Below are 20,942 nucleotides of genomic sequence, written 5' to 3'. Positions count from 1 at the left end.
CTAGAATGGCTAAATCACGGAAATTTGACAATGAAAAAGATGGAAATCGAATATTTAAAATTATGAACTCTTTGGTATCTCAGTCGACGGACATTGATTTGTTTGCAACTAGTTAAAATTTTCAGATTGACCCATTTGTTTCTTGGAAACCAGATCGAGAATGTTTTTCGTAGATGCCATTGCAACGAGTTGGAAGCCTTATTTCTTCTATGGATTCCCCCATTTAGTTTACTCCTGAAGAGCCTTCGGAATACAGAAACTGATCATGCAACTGGTATTTTGATCTTTCCAAACTAGACCACATAAGTCTGGTATCCATTGCTGTTAAAGCTTTTAATATGAAGTCCCATACTTCTACCAGATAATATTTTATTTTGTCTCTGCCATAGAAACCGACCTTGCACCATCAATTGTCGAAGACGTTACACCTAGCGGCTTGCGTCATCTCTGGCATGGTCGTTACTGCCAAGGATATTCTCCTTCCATAGTCGATATTATCAAGGGTGAATGGTGGGATTCGACTTGGTACCAGTAAAGGGTTTACATTAAAAAAGGGTCGACTTTTGTGGAAGAAACGTGATCCAGCCCTTGTAGGCAACTCAACTAGAGAGTTTTTCGTACAATAGCCTCTTTTTACAAATAGGGCTATTATTGATTGTTAGTGACGGTTTAGCTCATGGTCAACTTTAAAATCTCAGTTTAACTTGAAAGCGTAGCTAAGGTGCTCCGCTTGGGATTAGAATTGATAAATTAAACGAAGAATTTCCAACTTTGAAGTTTGATTGTAATTCTACTCCAAAAAGAAGCACCAGTGTAACTGAGAGTTCAACTATCCTCCCGATTTCCCTTCCCGTTGAACTCTCAGCGGCTCACCATGAGATTAACCATTACATACTGCAAGGACTTTAAAATACTGGTATTACTGTTGGTGAATCCAAGTGATCGTGAGCGTCTATCTCAGTTGAAGTCTCAGCTACGCTGGTGCTCCTTTCTTGGATTAGAATTACAATCAAACTTCAACTTGGTAAGTTTTTGTTTAATTTATCCATTAAACATTACTCCCTGGAATAGCAAAATAAGCGTATGACAAATCATAATTATCCTAAGGACAAAGTTCAAGTTTAGGGGTTTCTTACTATCTTAAAAAGCAGCTAAGATAGGCCAAGGAAACTTTCAAGGGTGAATTCAAGGCCTAAAATATAACCTGGAAAGGTGTTATCATGCTACAATCTCTATCCCTTTCGTATTATCTAGGACTTAGAAGATTGCATATTTAATATCTAAATTTTGACAAAAACGTTTTACCTTAATTTTGGGATATTCATTTTTTTTTTCATTGACTCTAGATTTTGAAAATGCAAGGTTTTTTTTAAAATACTAAATCTAATAAATGGATTTACAAATTTGTATAACCTTACAAATCAGGATTGAGCAAAGGTATGAGGCTCAAAATACTTTTCTTGTGGCTCATTTGAGCATTACATCTATTTGTCCAGATTTCACGTTTATTGCACAAAGATTATATAACGTCACCATTGGTCAATGTCCTTTGGATGGGGAAGGAGTAGTGGTAGGTACTTGAACATATCTTCCCAGGGGATTACTAAGGCTCTGGATCCATTTCCGACGGTTTTATTCACCTAACTCGACTACTTTCTAAGATTAACAAAGGCCCCTAAACTAGGATTGGTACTTGTCTATTATATAAAAAGTGAAGTTTGGTTAATGCTAATGATAAAAAATATGATTAAAATAGAATGCTATATTAGCAAAAATTTTCCGTTGACGGTCTGCAAACAGTTTTTCTGTTGCACAGAAAACACGCACACTTTAAGGAGATAGTGTAGTCGCTTCTAACAGCGGTATTTATTTTTCGGTAATATCTTTATTAACATGAAAATTGAGAATTGTACCTGATCAATCGTCACACCTGTCGATAAAAAGGCCAAGATTTGTGAATGATGGGCCTTTTTCTAGATTTTATTATCATAAATGCACTAACGAAGTGGAAAATTTGTTGTGCCGAGAAATTGGTTTCAAAAGCTTGAATCCAAGGCCGTATCCGAGATTCTTGTTCGAGTGTTTTTTTTTTTGTTTTTTTTACAAAAAACTTAAAAAAATTATCAAAAATTTGTTTATATGCATTTTTTTTTTACATTTTTACGAGTTGGGCAAAAACTTTAGAAGGGGATGGGATTCAAGTCTGGCAAATAACTACAAGTTAAATTGCACCTGATTGGTTATTCTGAGGGAACATTTAAGCTAGTAGAAGAATGAAATTTGTATAAAAACAAACCTTTTTTCCCAAGAAGTTAGTCTGTTTTTCTATGTAAAATCTTTGCATAAATAATTTTAAAATAAAACCCTATTAGGTACTCAAATTTTGGCTAGTTAAGCTAGAATGTAATTCGTTAGAGGGGTTTGGAAAGCTTCAACCTTTCTAACAAACTTAAAGAAAAACAGTATTCATTTAACAATTAAAACATTCATCCTGATAGCTACTCAAATTAGGAAGATTTGTAAGTAATTACTCCAGGGGTAGGCCAAACTTGTCAAAACGAGAAAAAAAACTGGTAATTTATCTGAGAATCCTAAAAAGGACACTGAAAATTGACCTATGAGCCTGATTCAAACAGTCCATTTCCATGGCTTTGATAATATTTTCTGGGAACACGGACACGCCCCCTCCCCCCCCCAAAAAAAAAAACGTCCCTGACTACACTGTATGAGTGTGGTATTTATTTAGGTGGAGAATCCCATAAGCACGAAAGTGCTATTTTAACGCTGTTGCGGTCAGTTTTTGTTTTACTCTGCACTGAAAATCAATGTGTAGCACGCAAATTTGGGCAATTGTAGCACTTTCGGAAATGACTGTGGTGGCAACCCTGGTTCATAGGCTCCATTGCCCTGGCGTACGTGCGTGCTACCTAAAAACATGATGGCACAGGTACTAAACTACTTATAAGGTTGAATGCACTAGAAATTTTTAACGTCACTGACCTTTGTCTACTGTACAAAGTAATAATAAAATCAAGCATTCATACCCCTATTAAGTTAGTATAAACAACCCTTTCGTATCTAGGTCAGCTTCAATATTACGTCGTGTTGCAGCTTCTAGACATTTAGAAAAGACATTGCAAGATTTATGTATGCGATCTATAGAAGAGGAGATGTTTGAGAAGGAGAGAAAGGTAAATTCATCAAAGCAAAAAATAATAGGCAAATTGAATTGATATCGTCAGAAATTGCGAAACAAAATTATGAAACTCTTATATTTTTGGGGTGCTTTGAAGGCCCCTCTCAATACTTTTCAGTTCTAGAGGTTCTAACGTGAGGCAGATGGGGCTTTAGGAAGAAGGGTTGGCTTCTTCAACAAAACATTGATTACAATCTTGTCCCATTTGGCATAGATGTACAAAGCTGATATGTAGTTGATTTTTCCCCATGAAAACTTCTTTGGACTTTATACTTATTCGGGAATACTTGAAAAGACGTATCAGTGGCCTAATGTCGTCGAAATTTGGGGGGAGGGCAAAGTTGGAGCTAATTTTCCCAAATAAAGTAAGAAAAATTGTGGATGCTTGAAATATGCAGATTTATCTTAGTTTCGACAAGATTTTTGAAAAAAACTAAATTTCACCTGGGGGGAATGATCTTTGGAAGGGGAAAACTGAGGTGTAAGAAGAGCATTTGCCCCCCTGTCCCACATTAAATTACGCCCCTGCCTGGAATTTCAGACATATCCACTTCAAATCGTGAGGTATGAGCCTCTGCCTTTTCTGCAGAAGTTGATCAGACATAGATAAACCGCATTGCACACAAATTGTGTGCAAATCATACAGTATAATTTGTGCTCATTACTTTTTTATTTAACTCTAATGAATACTGAACTACAAGATATCTGGTAAACAACCAACAGTTAGAATTGTTGGTATTAAAATGAACCGGTGCTAGGCTATCCCCCATGGAGAACACTTTCTACGGAAAAAACTCTCCGGTAGAAAATTCCCTCAATAAAAATCCCCCCAGAATACTACAGCTGAAAAATGTATCACTGGTTACATTTTTAAAGTAGGGGAATAAATCATCCAATGGTGGTTTCTATTCTGACAGTCTAGCACATTGTGGCATCGGAAAATATGTTGAGACAAATATATTGTTCTAATTACAATTTGTCTCATATTTATTATTTTTCACTTACAACTATTCCAATTATAGACTCTTCAATACATCAAAATCTAGTCTTAAGTTACATCCCCAACAATAGTTCTGGGTGGCAATGTCCATGGATGATACGCCTGGGCTTAACTTAACTTTGTGTCTCCCATTGTCAAGTTTTTTCTTGTTCTTCTTCTCTAAACGATACCCCCTCTCGCCACATATTTTCATGAATATTGATTAGACTTAATAAAGAAGACCCATTCTCCGTGGAGAGAGCACAAGTCTGGAGAGCAGAAGTGGGCTTTCTCTTACTACATAACACTAGTATCTGTTTTAGTCTGTTAATATGTAGACTGTTGTGTTAGTTGCTTATTTTGAGACTGAATGAATTAAAGCACCTGTATGCAAGAATTTACTTCGGAAAAAGAGTGGCAATTTTGTCAAACTAGGCCATTTTAATGAGAATTAGTATTGCTTTCTTATTCTGAGCTGGAAGGAATGAAATTTACCTATTTGCAGGAATTAATTTGGGGGGAGGGTATGGTGATCTCGTCAAAATAGGCGATTCATGTGAAAACTGGATGAACAGAGTTTAGTGGCTTGAGCTAAGGTCTGTGATGGTACTTTCTAGCATTCGTTTCCACCCCATCCAGTGTATTGACTTTTCAAGAACTTGATTTTTTATGTGTGTGTGTGTGTGTGTGTGTGCTACGGGGATAATGCTTTCAAAACATGCAGCTGTACATGAAATAGGGGAATAGACTAGTGTTTCTTACTAGAAAGGTACCAAGAGCTCTTTCACCATTCATAAGGTTTGATGGACTAGGACAATTAGCCCGGGATTTGACTGGTTCAAATCTCGGGAACCACTTTGTCAAGGCATACCGTCTGAAATAACAGGGTTCATAAGCCAAACTGGAAAAATAAATTTGTTTGAGGTTATAAATAACAGTTCAATAGGGGAAAATCTTTTATTTCACAGTGAGCCAAAAAAATCCGGTGATGTATTGTTCACATACACAGTTTATCTGGTAAAGACGGCCACTGTGTATATAAAGGATTTATCCTTTTTAACTGCTATTTATATCAGTGTGATCTTCAAAAATACCTATGTCGTATGTTTGAGGTTAAGAGATGTTATAGACTTGTCTTAACACAATCTTTCAACCTTTACAACTAGACTAGGGGATGGATATTAGGATTTATAAATATCATCTTTGGTCGTAATTTGATGTGTGAATACTTTCATTTACTGGCTCAGCAGCTTTCTGATTAAAAAAAAAAAAAAAAAAACAGTTTAAAAACTGTAGTTTCAACAAGAGTTGAAACAGTATTACATAGACAAAATCACAAACATTATTAGACTTTGGGGAAGGCGGTTGGACCCCAAGGCCTCAGTTCTAAACTTGCTTAGTGTAAATATTCTACGAAATCCCTACTAGAAAACGTGAGCTTGACGAACAAAAAATGTTTCTAAATGTCAAACCCCTTTGAAAAATATTATAACAAACACTATCCTACCCTAACAGATTATGTATACTAAGGCCAGATAACACTGTCATGCGCCTCAACAGGTGAGCATATTTGGGGGGGGGGTCGCTCTCACTCAAAATCTGAAGAATTTTATATATTTTATTGTTTTCCATGAAAATAGCCTTTTGTGTGTGTTATATTAAATACAAGTTCTTACGTGCTCGTGTCTCACCTTTTTTCTGTTTATTTGTTCTCTGCTTAGTTTTTGTATTTACAATATATTCTAAATTAAATAAATGGGTGTAAAATTAGGATTCCAGATTCAAATCGAAAAAAAAAATTCAGTCACCATTTTCATGGCAAATTTATTATTATATAGAACAATTCTAAGATCATTAAAATGTTAAAATAAACGCTCGAAATAAATTTTAACTTTGACTTATATCAATGGCCTGACCTTTTTTAGCTATCCACTTTTAATGGAGATGCCCCACTCCTTACACAAGAAAAAGTTGGCTATATTTTTAACGTCTACACTATCAAAATATTTGTAACTTTGGTTTTTATACCAATTCCGCTGTTTTCCATTTCTAAAATGAACTTTTAGCGTTACGAAATGAAATTGTAAGAAATATAAAAGTCTTATTAGTCGACATAATTCAGCAGCAAAACTATTTTCTGGGCAAGAACTCAAGTATCTCCAGTAAGCTTAAATACTTATTAAATATTTATTATGCGCAGGAATCTTTTATTTTGCAATAAATGTAGAAATTAATTTTTGACTCAGTGCGCATGGCTGATGGCATACCCTCTTAATGCCAATTTTTTTTTGAAACTAAGTCTTTCTGATAAAAGTAAAGAGCGAAGTAGAAACTGGAAGCAAACAAAAATTACTGCTTCACAGCTTAGGCAACAATATTTTAAAAACTGTTTCAAATAAACCGGCTCGTGAAATTTCCCTAATTTGATAGGATTCTGAAACACTAGGGTTTACTAACACTTTACGAATAGTGTTAGTTATGAATTATTTATTTGGTACGAATTGGCTCTGAAGAGTTTATTTGGGAATGAATCAAGCTGAGAGATTGGCGTGAAAGTTGCATTCTCTAGAAATTATGATATGTGACTATGGCCTTGCTGTTGGTAAATTCTGGCCACTAGAAACATGGACTCCAAAAAATATTTCTTTGCCTAGAAAAATAAGTCTACTTCCGGTGCCTGTTTGTTTTCTTATTAAAAGAAAAAGTGTAGAGGTTAGTTTATGAATATAGTCTTTACGTTCTATAACTGCTTGTTTGTTGAATATATGTTAATAATTGAATGTATAAGTTAATTAATAATTGATTCTATATTATATTGCTAACTGTCATACAACTATAAATTAAAAACAAGAATGTGTGGAGGTTTTGAATCAAAATATGTTTACAATATGCTGTGTTTTGCAAATTAATTTGTGCCTGGATGTATTTTGTGCTTAATTGACTTAACTATTTTCCAGGCTCTTAGCTCCAAGTGGTTTCCCTTAACCGTCAACCTGTCGGCCCTACCAAAAGAAAACATGACCGGCGAGTCCGACATCGCCGGTTTCTACCGGAATCGCTCCATTTTTATAACTGGAGCCACAGGCTTCATGGGCAAGGTTTTAGTTGAAAAACTGCTCCGGTGTTGTCCGGGAATTAAGAATGTTTATATCCTAATGAGGCCTAAAAGAGGCAATGATGTGAGAACTCGATTGGAAGAACTGATTAATACAACGGTAAGTGTTGCTTTTTATGTTTCCAGGATGGGTGGGCAATATTCCGTAGGACTGCTGAAATTTGAAAGTAAAATAACAAAATTTCGAATGTTGATGAATGATAGTTTGGGGAACACAGTAGATAACCATTTGCGCAATATTCAGTCTTGGAGGATCGCCCACTTTCCTACACCTGGTGTAAATCTCGGAGCGCCACTCGTGCCAAACAGTCCCACCACGTTTGGCACAGTTAACCCAACCGCGACAAGGTTCCTGCAATAGTTATACAGATCCTCCGCGCTCGGAATGCGCCACCGGGTGTATGTGACTGCTGAAAGTCAGCAACCCTTGATTTGGTTAAGATGATAATTCAGGGATACCGAGAGAAATTTATGGGTTTGTGTCAAATATATTGTTTGATTCTGCTTCAGAATACACATTGCATTTGCTTTGTAATAATACAAAGCAAAAACATTTGTGTATCATATAAGTATCTCATAATATTTTGGCAAGGACCTCTGTCAATTCGTCCTTTGTGCAAAAAAAGCTGGCATTTTCTTATAATTTGTTTTTAAAAAGGGAAAATTTAACTTTGCGTAGGTTTGATTGCATTTTTTAACTTCAATTTTTCGTAGGTTCATTGAAAATTCTTGCAGTTTTTTTTTTTTTGTTTTTTTTTATTGTCTGCTACTTGGCCTTTTCCCTTGCCGAAAAATGTGCATATATAATCTGGTGTTCTCTGGCTGAGACCAATTTCTCGCTATGTTTTCTAATTTTGTTAGACTTTGATACGAACTTGAAAATTCAGTTAGTGAGCAGTGAGTATTCCCTAAAAAAAGCTTCTAAGATGGTATGACAGCTAAGAAAAAAGAGTGTCCACATTCCTGATATCATATATTTAGTCAGTCTCTCGTTTTGTCTACTTTGAGCGTCTAAAAACATCTGTACGTTGAACCCGTTAAGAAATTTGAAGGCCTTTAATAGTATGTGAAGTAGGCTAGGCTTGTAATTATCTTAAAAGAGGTGAGAGAACGAGTTTTCCTTTAACTTTGTAGAAAAGTTAAATGCATAGTTTACCCATCTAAGTTTAACCTTCAACTCAGAACAAAGAGAAATCATGCCAAATGTACGGTATCTAGATGACTTTTCCTCTAAGTTCAATTTGGGGTTGCGAATTTATTTTTGCAAAGCCCAGTCAAAAAGCAACAGGTCTAAAAAACGACTCCTGTAAACTGAGTTGCAGAACCTCAAAATCCTTGAATTCTTCTGTGGGTAAGAACAAAGGCTCATGTGTTAACTCCTTCTGTCTGAATCATGGAGGTATAGAACCAGGCTCAGATGTAAAGGAAGCATGGTTTGGAGTGATTTCAGGCAGGCTTAGGCTGATCTTAATTGTGGGGAAGTACAATGGATTGCTGATTTGCTTGGCAATACGGAACCCGGGGATCGACTACCGCAGAACCAAAGTTGGCTATCCATCCCTGTAAAAAAGACCCAGCAACTTAACCATTGATTTGACTTTTATGCACCATCAATGACTCTGGAAGATATTTATGCTTTATCTTAAACCCGCTTTCATTAACTAAGAGATAGCTTGGAACTTTGTAAGAGACATGTGAGGTCTCTGTTGCCATTGTTAGTTTCATTAACACCACAAGCATGCGCAAGGACACAAGAAACTTCACCTGCGGTTGTACGGTTGGAGATGAAATATTATGACTAGAATTACCACCCATGCATTCCTATCTTGTTATGGGCTATAGTAGACTTACCAGTCATAGCCAAGAACTTGATGGTCTGGTTGATATCAAATGAGGTCATTTTGGAGGCGATCTTTCCTCAAACATCGCAGATTCTCTTCAAATTAGCGACATAAGGTCCATATCTTCCATCAAGTTTTGAAATTTTTTGCCTCCCAACATGGTGATTGGGGATTTAGGGTCATTCAAAATGCACAGCTGCACATGTTGTAAAAGGTTCACGTATGACTTGTATTCCAATACAAAGTAGATTTTTAAGTGAATGTGGCACATATTCTCTAGTTGAGTCGTACCAGAATAATGGATTCGGTGGAAACCCCGAGTTACACTAAAGCCCACCAATATTTCTGTAGTCGCAAAAAATTAAGTTAAATTCCGTGTGCTTGTTTTTATCCAGCTTCACGTGAAAGGTTTTTTTTCATGTCAGATGTGCTCAAGGAGGGAAATATTATTTTGCTCAACTTTAACTTACTCAGTCAGCTAGTTGGACCATGGCTATTGAAAGACATTATCTGTGTTTAGAATTGAAGTTAAAAAACCCATATATTAAGAAAAAAACTTGTTGAGCCAGTTCCTAATTTTGCTTTACCCATAGCTCTTTTTCAAGAATAAGGTAGGGTATCCTGTTGCCATGTAAAACTGGTTTAGTAGCTGTCCATTCATTCTGATTGTATATGGGTTATAGTACCTAGACAAAAATATCGTGCTTTGAAATCACGTTTGTATCCTACTTTTCGATAAAGCATGCCCTGTTGGGGTATATCACATGTATCTAACGGATTTTTTTTTTCAAATATTCTCTGATGAGCCAACACTGTCCCACATAATAGGGAAAAACTTCTAATTCTCTTAATTCCTGGAGAAGATACCCATTTAATAATATACTCTTTGCTAGCGACCACAAATGCTTATGAGGCTTGTTGAAAAAATTTATGTGGCTTGTACAAATGCTTGTTGAAAAATTTTTTCAACAAGTAAATATACAAAACGAACAACCTCCCGATAGCTATGTTTTAGTGTGCTCTTCATCCTGGGTTGTTCAGTGGCATCAATAGGTGGAAATTTAGGGGAGGGAGGGAGAATGTATTTTTGGATATCTGGGGAGGAATAAGGTTGTTGTTTTATTCGATTCTTCCAATGGAAGTACTGAGAAAAGGCATTTTTACATGAAAGTGCCCCAAACAATGTATTTTTTTCACAAATAAAGGAAGGTAGGGGATGTAAGCTCCCCAGATTGATGTCACTGGCATATCCAAGTTTAGTTATCTAATCGAGTTGTTTTTATTTTGACAAGTAGTATTGTTGTTATTAAGATATAACTTCATCAATGTATTCATTTCATGCCCAAGTTGGTGGCTATTTAGTTGCCTAGCATGACTTTGGTAAATAAACTTCCGTGAAGAGCTGGGTCAATAAAATTTGATTGAACATAACTTAATATTTCCAAACATTGATGTATTTGATTGGTAGCTTTATTTTCCGATAACGAGTAAATTGGTCGAACTGCTAAATTTTACCCAATAAAAATGATATGCTAATATTTAAAATCAAATGTACCCTGGAATCGTGAACATACTTAGGGTAGGGGGGAGGGGGTCGGTCCTGCGAAATGTTATTTTTTTTCAAAATTCTTGGGCACTTTTTATTCAAGTTATTAAATAAAGTCGGTTTCTTTAAATTTATCCCAAATACAAATTCTGCGCACGTGTCTGCCTGGAATATATACATGAATATATTTTAAGGTGGGGGGCACAACTTTGAAAAAAGGCACTAAAATAGACGAATTGTACTAAAAAGATGAATATAAAAATAATGGCGAAGATTTTGAATATCGGGGCGCCGGTTGGAACCCCCTCTGAATAAGTCCTTGGAAATAGCAGCTCTCTAGTTCTATCGATGATAGCGAGATGAAGGATGTCCTGTTTTGTCAGGCTCTCAAGACCTTTCCTAGTAAAAAAACGAGGAAGTATTCTTCATTTTGAAATCTCGCTTAAAACAAGTTTTAGATTCTATGCTCTAACTCATTTTTGACGGTTATCTCGGCGGATATCCGGTCTATTACTAAGGAAACATCCTAAGATTGAAAATGGAAATTTCTAGAATAATTGAGAGAATACGATTGCGTGAGACTTATGATAACATAAAAACAGACTTCTAGAAGACCCGAATATTCAGCGTTGGGCTGCTGGCCCAAGTGCTTTGACTACTTTATTTCTCTATAGAAGCATTAAGGAGAGTTTTGGCAAAGAACATTATTAAAATTTACCAATTAAACATACTAGAATTTGGATCCAGGTGCCAGCTAATTTTCTACCTTACCCTAGACCTTAAATCCTCCTGAACCATCTGTGGCGCATAGAGCGTCGAAAAAGCCTCTCCATTCATCACGAAGCTGTGCGGCTGCAGCGATATCCTCCCATTGTGGAATGAGTAAAATGTTGGCCTCTTTCAGGTCCCGATCATACTGCCTGTGCAGTGTGTTCTTTGGTCGGCCTCGTCTTCACAAATTAATTAATCAAACAAAGTTTTTTGCTTCATAGTCTATCTAACATATATCAACAAAACTAGTATAAATAAATCAACTAATTATGTTCCCCTATGCTTTAAGGATTATAGAAAACTAGCGCATTAATGAAAACACAAAGTAAAGTATAAAAAACAGGAATATTGATTTGGGTGTCAAAAGTGAGTATGTAGCCTGACAACAATAAACGAATCTATAAAGCTTTTCATAGTCTTACACCAGTTGTGACATCATTTACTTTGTATCAGATTAACGACACTTCTTGACTACTAAACTTATGAAACTTACTGAGGGAGCTGGGAGGGAGAGTGTACGGGAAGGGCTCTAGTAACCCTCCATGCTACCGATGCAAAAATTGATTATCCTTGTTGTTCAAGGAGAGGGATTTATAATTTTCACAAGGTTTTAGACCATGTCGATTCCAATGGTACACTTTTAATTTTGATCTGACGCCATTTTCGAGGGGTTTGAGGTTTTTTTTCAAAATCACCATAAATTTCTTTTCACAATAAACTTTTACTTTTAAGACGAACTGAGTCAGTGTCAGATGACAATTTTTTTAACTATGCAGATTTTTTTCAAAACGCGTTTTTTAACTTTTAGTTACTATTGGCTGTGGTTCGGTACCGATACGTGAGATACCGATACGCCCGATACCATGTACAGCCTCTCCCTGGGGACTATGGAGGGCCATATCATCATCAAAACCATATTGAACTATGGTCCATATTGAAATGGACCATTGAACTATATTAAACAAAATGACTGTCTCGAAATTTTTATAGGGCGACTTTGTGGGAAGGGGGCCTTTAGGGAGAGGGGAGGGGGCTATTTTTCTTCCCATCTTTTTGGTCATTTAAAAAGGCGCTAGAAAATTTATTTCTGTTCAAATGAACCATTTTTGGAGGATGAACCGAAACATTTTCTTTTTAGGTGAAATGTTTTGGCGAATGTAAGGAAAATCTGTTTAATGATGAAAATAATGAGCTGTTACTAGGGATTCTTAAATCAATGACTTCAAGATTTGTAGTGCCAATAGCTAATTTTAGTTTAAAAGGTTTAGAGGCCCGAAAATAAGAAGTCTATATATTTGTATCGGCCTATTTATTATGTTTCTTTGTATCAGTTTTGTATATGGCCTTACCAGCTTTGAAATACTCAAACACACACATTAACTTCCAATAAGAGATAAATAAAGAGTTACAACAAGGGGAAACTGCACAAGAAGAAACACAAATAGCTAATTATCGCAGTTACTAAGGAGTGATTCTCTTGTAAGTATATAACGTAGATTAGTGTTTTCAAGAACGTCTCGCTACATTTTAGCTATTTTCCTGTTACCCCGGTGCAGGAAAAAAAAACCATCTTGAAGAAAATCTTAGATAATTTCCTACTATGCAATAATCTCCAATTTACGAAAAGTTTCCCAAAAGCATGCATTTTTGGTCTTTTTGACTAAATAAATATTAAGTTTGATTGGATGCTGGTTTCTTGTAAATGTTTAGATAATTTCACAATTTATAGCTTTTAAAATCGCACTAAAAAGCATAAAATGACATGTTTTACCCACTGTCAAAATACAAGTGAGACGAAAGATGTACGTGGAACAAATGTATAATTTAAAGCGAAAGTACTAAAAAAAAGATGTTGTCAAATTATTTCGTCAGAGTCAGAACCTATTAATTTAATTAATGATAGCCGTTTCAACAGCTCTAAAATAAATACAAAATAGTTTCACTTCTAGGATTGAGGTTTTTTCTAGACGTCTTAGACTCCCGGTGACTTGGGACCATATTTTTGCTCCTGGCTGCTCCGATCTTATTTCGAAGTATTTTTGTTTAAACGACTTTACTTTAGTATAATGTCAATCATTGAGTACATGTAAGTGCTTATGGAGGTATATTCTTCCCATGATTCGCGGTTTTTCAGATTTTTACTCTCCTGAAATCGTGGAATTTCTAGGATTTTCACTGTTTTCCCCTATCCGTGGATCAAATTATTTTTTGCGTTCCTACTTCAAACTCTAGACAAATAAATCAACAGAACTTAACCAACTGTTTTCCCCGGCTATTCTAAATTTCATACCACCTAACTAAAGAATGTCTAACTCTTAAACATATGAAATAAGGATTTAGGTGTGTGTTAAATTGGGGAGTTTGTTTCCTTGGGAATATTTAAGGGAATCAGTCGAACAGCCTTGCTGATAAATTAGGCCTAAGGTTTTGATTTTTTTTTTTTTTTTTTTTTTTTTTTTTTTTTTTTTTTTTGCTGCGAAGCTTAGCTTAATAAATTGTATGAATTATAGCTTAATGAGTAATATTTAACGCTTTGTAGATCTTTGACAATCTAAGGAAAGCTCATCCTGAAGTATTTACGAAGCTAATCCCTATATCTGGTGACATGTTACTCCCCGGTCTTGGAATTTCTAAATCCGACGTACGAATTTTGGCAGAAAATGTTTCAGTTGTCTTTCACTCAGCGGCTACCGTTCGCTTCGATGAACCACTTCAGCAAGCCGTTGAAATGAACTTGAAAGGAACAAAAAAACTAATTGATTTGTGCAAGCAAATGAGCAAAATCGATGTAAGTATTTTATACATCTATATACGGTTGCTGCAATAGCTGCAGGTCCTCGACGTAATTTTTACCCTGTGCATATAGTACGTTCGAATCCCAGTGTACCCAATTTTTTAGCTTGGGACAGGGGTCAGTGGCGTGACTCTGTAAGCTTAGCCAGAGTCGACCCAGCTCTAAATGGGTACCTGGAGAAATCTGGGGAAGGTAAACAGGAAGGGTATGCGAAAACACAGGATGGATGGCCCCCAACCCCCCATTGCACTTCCTGTCTGAAGGGCCAAGAAATGGAGATCAGGACCGCCGGTAGGGACTGTAAAGTCTAATGCCGTATCCTTTACCTTTATATAGTACGGAAGGGATTGTCGTAGAAACTTGGAGGTCAGCTCAGTCGACTGCGAATGAAAATTTCTAGTCTTCTTGTTGGATGCTGAAAACGATTAGAGGGTATTTCCACACATATTATCTTGAAAGCACCTTTCTAAAAATATAAAATGAAAAAGGCCCATTAAATAGTTCCGTTTTTCATGTTGACTTCTTACTTTTAACTGCTAGTTATATAACAGTTTGAACAAACCAAGGAAAAAGGTTTTTTTAAAGACAAACATTGAAAGTTCATTGAATTGGTGCAACAATTAATAGTAATTGTTTGTCATCATCATATAAGCCACATGTTATAAAGAAAAAAAAAGTTGGGGTTTCCTGGATATCGAATCATTGTTAAAGCATGAAAAGTGACTTAAGGAACATAATGAGGTCGTGCAGTTTTTTCTTTTTTACTTACGGGTTTTTCCTTCGTATAGAATGTTGATATTTTTCCTTTTTTTTTTCGAAAATGCAATATATAGACATAACGTTGCTTTAAAAAAATCATAATATGGAACTGACTGCATTAATTCCATAAAAACTGCATTAAGTCACTGTGCAATGCAGGGAAAGTAACCAAATCTAAGGCTAGACACCAGGACTATATCCCAGATTTTTTTTTGGGTGGGTTGACAAAACAAACTTTAAAGAAACGCACCAAAAATTTATTTACATTTAAAGAATTTAACCGATAACTAATCACACAGATTTGTATTTTTTTTTTTTCATTGCAGAACAAAATAATTAGAAGTTTGTGTTCGATTAAGTTTTGCTAATCAGGATTTGAACGATAACTAACCATACAAAATAAAATGTTTAGTTGTGATAAAACTTTTTCCTTTTTTTTATTTATAAAGTATTTAACAATAATTTTATAGACGAAAGTACGTAAATCTCTGAAATATCCAAAACCGTTTCCTTTTAGATCAGGAGCATAGCTTCAGCATTTTTAATGGGGGGGAGGAGGGGTCCACATCCAGAGAATCAAGGAACATGGGCTATATAAAAGTTTTTAAGCCGATCTGGCCGGACATGACAACAAACAATAAAGAGATATAAAACTCAAACGAGATAAAACAAAGACCTCAAACGAGAGTGCGGCCAGTAGAGAGAAAAGAGATGAAAGACTAAAATTAACGCGGAACTATTGCGTTAATTTTAATAAATTTTTAAAATTTCGTGTTAATTTTAGTCTTTCATCTCTTTTCTCTCTATTGGCTGCAGTCTCGTTTGAGGTGTTTTTTGTTGTTGTTGTTCAGTTTTATCTCTCTTTTTGTTTGTTGGAGTATATAAAAATTTGTTCTCCAAATTATCCCCCCCCCCAAACGACGCCACTACTTTACAACATTTTTTCTTAAACTCTTTTTTCTTTAAAGTTGAAAAAGAGAGGTATTTATTCTTGATTAGGTTTTTTGAGATATAAAACTACATGAAAGTGCACATATCTAAGTAGCTTTTCACATTTTGATAGCGGAGTTCAATTCTGAATTGAAATACTTCCCATTAATATTTCAGAGTACAAAGAGTCAAGTCCGCTTGAGGACTACTTAAAATCAGGTTTGCTAATATTAGTTAATATCATGTAGGCCTATGCAAGTGGAAAATTTGTTCCACCAAAGAAATTTGAGGAAGGCACAACTTTGAAAAACTGCCAAAGTAAAAAAGCGAAATATGATGCAGGTAAATAGGAAACGTCTGCAAAGTCCTAAGTGTTGGGGGAAGGCATGCTTAAAACTTCTCAATTCCCTTGAGTATGTCTGTCCCTGTTTACCCATTAGTCTTAGAGTTAAAAAAAAATTAATTTATTTTACAATTTTAAACGTTCAGTTTTAGAGGTCTCACCAGAAATTACAGCACGTGCAGAATTTTCTATTAATCTAAAAAATAAGCCATTTTCATGAGCTAGATACTAAATCCTAAAATGAAAAGGGGTACTTCTGTACTAGCCAGTACACACTCGAGAAATGAATTTAGGTTAATCCTAATGAAATATACCAAAATATGATTAAAATATAATACTTTTATTTATAATGGAAAAAGAAATCACCAATGTAACAGCACAAACACATAAATAAACATACAGCATAAAAAAAAAACAGAAGGAGAAAGGAAGACTGTTTTCTTGCTTTATTAATTAATATAGATCAGTACTTGAATGAAGCCTTAACCCTACTCATCCATCCAATTACATAGGTCAAACAGCGTAGCCATACACAATCAACCATAAAGAATAATCCATGGACAGGCAGTCGTGTCGTAAATAACCTTACCCCCCCCCCTAATGTGCAAATAAATAGCCCAAATTATACAAGTCTAATGCATTCTGTCACTCGTCATTTGTCTTTGTGACTATGAAACCGGTTTTCTTAGGATATACATTCAGCAAATTTCTCAAGTGTGTACTGGCTAATACACAAGTACCTGAAAAGGTAATGATTGGATTTGAATAGCTGCCATTCCCTCATGCCCAAGCTGCCATTCCCTCGAGTAAGCTCCTGGTTATCCATCAGTTTTGAAGTAAAAAATAAATTTACTTTGCAATTTTAAACGTTGGGTTCAAGGGACCTCGCAAAAAGAAAACATTAAAAAAAAAACTTTAAAAATGTTACCGCGTATAAAATTTCTTCCAAATTTTAAAAATAAGCCATTTTGTAGATCTAAATCCTAAAAAGGTTATGCCTCGATTTTGAGAGCTGTCAAATGGTTGGAAACATCCTATAAAAAGGAAGATTCAAGTGGTAAAAACATTCGTCCTTTAGTCACAATTTCCAGTATGCAACCTCGTCTAGTAAAGTACTACGCACAGAACTGGCCGGGCAACTCGAACACGATAAACACGGAAGTAGTTATATAGCCGTTGAGGCCTCCAAATACTACCTCACGGTACTGCGTCACACCATAAATCACTTTAGGTAGACATGACCTTGGTTAAGACCGGTGATTAAGACCCTACATTTTTTGTGACAGTTTGAGAACTGTTTTTATGACATATAAAGAATTCCTTTCTCGGAAACCAACCGTTAATTAGCTAAAGGGTATGATTGCCAAAATCCACAACACATTAAATGCAAAAACTTTGTTTGTGCTAATGTACTTTGAAGTAACAGGGTTGAAAGCTTCTATGGAAAGCTTAAGGAATGCATACATCACACACAGATAAGAGGGGTGGGCCCACGAGATGTTCACAGGGATGCCTCGGGGCCCGCCCTCCCCTGAAAATCCCAAATGCTCCTGAATTTTTAGGCACTTCTTATTCAGAATATCAAATTAAAGTTGTTCTTTTATCCCCCCCGAAAAATTTCTGTGTTCCTGCCTGCCCCTGAGAAATCTTGTGTTATAAAAAAAATACCTTAAATACTAAGCTAAACCCAGCTATTTGGTAGTTGTAGAAGTGGCCTCCAAATGGTTTTTAATATAAATCAATTTCTGTCGCTTTAAATTCATATTTTTCAATCTTTCATAAATATTTACTTTTTCAATAATTGTTTTTTTCTTTCCAATACCTTGTTGTTGTTGTTTTTTACTCGGGGATATTGGCTTTTGATTATTGTGCTTTGTTTTCAAATCTTTCTTATATGTGAGCCATTTCAAGAGAAATTGGACGGAAGGGCACAATTTTGTAACAAAATTGTCAGGGATGTCTGTGTTTTACTGTGTTACAAATAAAAAATGCGCGTTGACTTGTGATGTGCTGGAACATGAAGTTAGGGTAACTTCTCGCGATGATGTTCACTGATTATTTAGAAAGTTGCTATTAAATTGTTAATATTTTTATTTAGTAAGAATTTAGATAAATTCTAATCATTTTACTGTTTTCACAAATTCTTGTTTTATGATCTTCCAGCTTTTTATTTCTATCGATCAAGTAATGAAATAGAGCCATTCAAATAAAAACAACATCATCCGAAGGGCCACACCTTTTCCGCCACATGTTGTACATTTGAGTGCCAGGTGTGCCGCACAGTGCCGCTACCGGTAGCACAATCCTGCCGCATTTGACACGTTTCCATACCGCAGTCTCCATAACGCTTGGCGTAATTTTGGCACGCTTGGCACACTTTTGTCGCGCTTGGAATGTCTACCAGGTTTAAGTGATTTCTAAATGCCGTCACCCCCTCGGCATGGTCTCAGTGTACCGCACCAAGTGGTCACCCAATCTCCACCACTTGGTTTACACCGTGACACGCCACTTGTTGCGCTATGCATGGCTCACTGCCGTCAAACAGCACCTCTTTGCACCGCACATCTTATCATGCTAGCGTACTTATACCACATATAGCACCGTATTTGGAGTTCAAGATGTTTTCCAAGCAGATGACTCCTCTTAATTGAGTAGAATATATCATTGAGAAGTTCTATTCAGGCTATTGCAGAGATAAGCGTATTGTTCATAGTTTTGTAGGCATAAACTAGACTCTTCTCTCATAGCTTACACAACATCAAACAGTTCGTGATAACGAACTGTAGTAAGGAGCGATCAACAGAAATTACTCCGTATATGAAAGGGTCTGTTCCCTCCTCAACGCCCCGCTCTTTACGCTAAAGGTTTTCACTGTTTTTAAAAAGTAGATTTGAGAGAAAGAGTGAAACTTTAGCGCAAAGAGTGGGGCTTTGAGGAGAGAACAGCCCCTTTCATATACGAAGTAATTTCTGTTCGTTTTAAGTTTTAATGTCGCTCCTTACTTTCAGTTAAAATAACTTGTTTTTTATTTAATTTCTACTAAAAATCAACTATGTTCTAAAAAAAAAGTTAAAACATGTGGAGATCTCAACAAAATTCTAGAAGCGTTTAATTAGGTTGACACAGGATAAAGGAATCTTATTGGTCTTCTTATACTTACTCCATACACATAATATTCTTCATCACGTTTGTGTCTACCGCGGTTATGCATTATGCCATGATAAACTAAACTACGTTAGAGCCATTGACTTCGTGTGCTTTCGATTAAAAAGGAAACCCCGCTATTTGGTATTACCAACGATTTTAGGCTTTTTTCTCTTTTCCTTCTAATAAAGGTCTTCAAAAAATCCTTCCAATATTAGACCGAAATTTGCAGAATTCTTTCTTAAAAAACCTGCTGTGGAAAAAACATTTTATTCAATATAACCCGTGATGTAACTCCTAATATTTAGGAAATGTCGTTGTATCTCAATGTTTTACTTTAGAATTTCGGAATATCACTAGGGGTAGCGTGTCTAGTTTTTTTGTACGTTTTGTCTGTTTTTGACAATCTTTAGATTTAATTAATCTATTCAGAATTACGGAGGAAAGCTGAAATATTTCCTTTGAATTTTCTTGTGGAATTTTAAAATAATAAAATGTCTAGAAAAACTTTTGTGAACTAAAGTGTGGTTTTAGCATACATTACGTTATATTTGGTAACCTGTGAGTTAGAATGTCACTCCTTTTATGAAGTTAGCTTGCCCTCCATCTATCCACAGTCGATAAAAAGCTAAAAAGTCTGGTAGGAACCCACCTTTTATAAGATGCGTCTAATGTGTTCGATTAGGGCGTTAGATTCAGTGTGTAGAATTTCAGATTTTCTCAGTTATACAAATGTCTTTACATCTGTCTAGTCACTCAACCTGTTATTATTACTTATCATCTACTGAGTATTCTTGCGGTTTCATCGATAAATCATTCAAATATTTCTGGCTGTTTTCCAATAATATTCTGTCGGTCAAGGGCAGTTATAGACAGACGAGGCTTCTTTTACCTAAATCTATGGGCCTACGCATCCGCTTATTGAAGCAATTGCGTTTCTTCTTCTTTTTTTAATTCAAGGTTAAGCCTCTCTGTAATTTGTGGTATAATGAATATGCTTCTTCCGCATTTAATACCAGCAACTATTATTTTAAACATTGTTTTTCTTTTCGTCACCTCATTTTTCACAATAGCAAGACTCTTCCGTTATTAAATGACCAGCTTATTAAATATTCAAAGTACATATAGAAAAGGTTGATGGCTCAAGAAAGCTGAACAAACTGTCTATCACAAAGTGAGAATTTCTATTGAAAATCAACAATAATCTGGCTTTTTTTCGTGTCATTCTTTTATTGTACCGTTTCCAAACAGAAAACAGAGTTTTCACATGTGAAAAGTTGAGTAAAGAGGGCCAGTTCGTCAAAAAAGCAATAAGCGGTAGCGTAACTGTAATTTGAGACAAATCTCTAAATCAAGACATTTTGGAAATTCAAGCGGTACCCCATTTTTAGGTGCCAAGTACAGATAGCCTACTCAAATTTGATCAAGCAGATGTTGTTAACTTGAGTCTAGCGTGCTATTAATGAGGCTTTGTAAGTTTTTAAAGTTTAACTCATTGTCAAGTACTGACCGAACTAAGTTAAA

At 35.6% G+C, this 20,942-nt stretch overlaps 1 protein-coding gene across 4 annotated transcripts in view; it reads left to right on the top strand.

Moving 5' to 3' along the window:
- LOC136036299 (putative fatty acyl-CoA reductase CG5065) overlaps positions 1–20,942 on the top strand; it is a 103,447-nt gene that overhangs the window by 55,422 nt on the left and 27,083 nt on the right. For 2 of the 4 annotated variants that reach the window (XM_065718448.1, XM_065718449.1), the window contains exons 2-4: positions 3,083–3,191; positions 7,133–7,390; positions 13,988–14,236. In XM_065718448.1, coding sequence (XP_065574520.1) covers positions 3,083–3,191; positions 7,133–7,390; positions 13,988–14,236 — 616 coding nt within the window. The remainder of the gene's footprint in view (positions 1–3,082; positions 3,192–7,132; positions 7,391–13,987; positions 14,237–20,942) is intronic. The other 2 variants (XM_065718451.1, XM_065718450.1) reach the window with 1 other exon arrangement.

This window comes from Artemia franciscana, chromosome 15, assembly GCF_032884065.1.
Source record: "Artemia franciscana chromosome 15, ASM3288406v1, whole genome shotgun sequence".
NCBI classification, from domain to species: domain Eukaryota; kingdom Metazoa; phylum Arthropoda; class Branchiopoda; order Anostraca; family Artemiidae; genus Artemia; species Artemia franciscana.
Note: the sequence above shows the minus strand (reverse complement) of the source record. Positions and strands in the feature narration are given on the sequence as shown.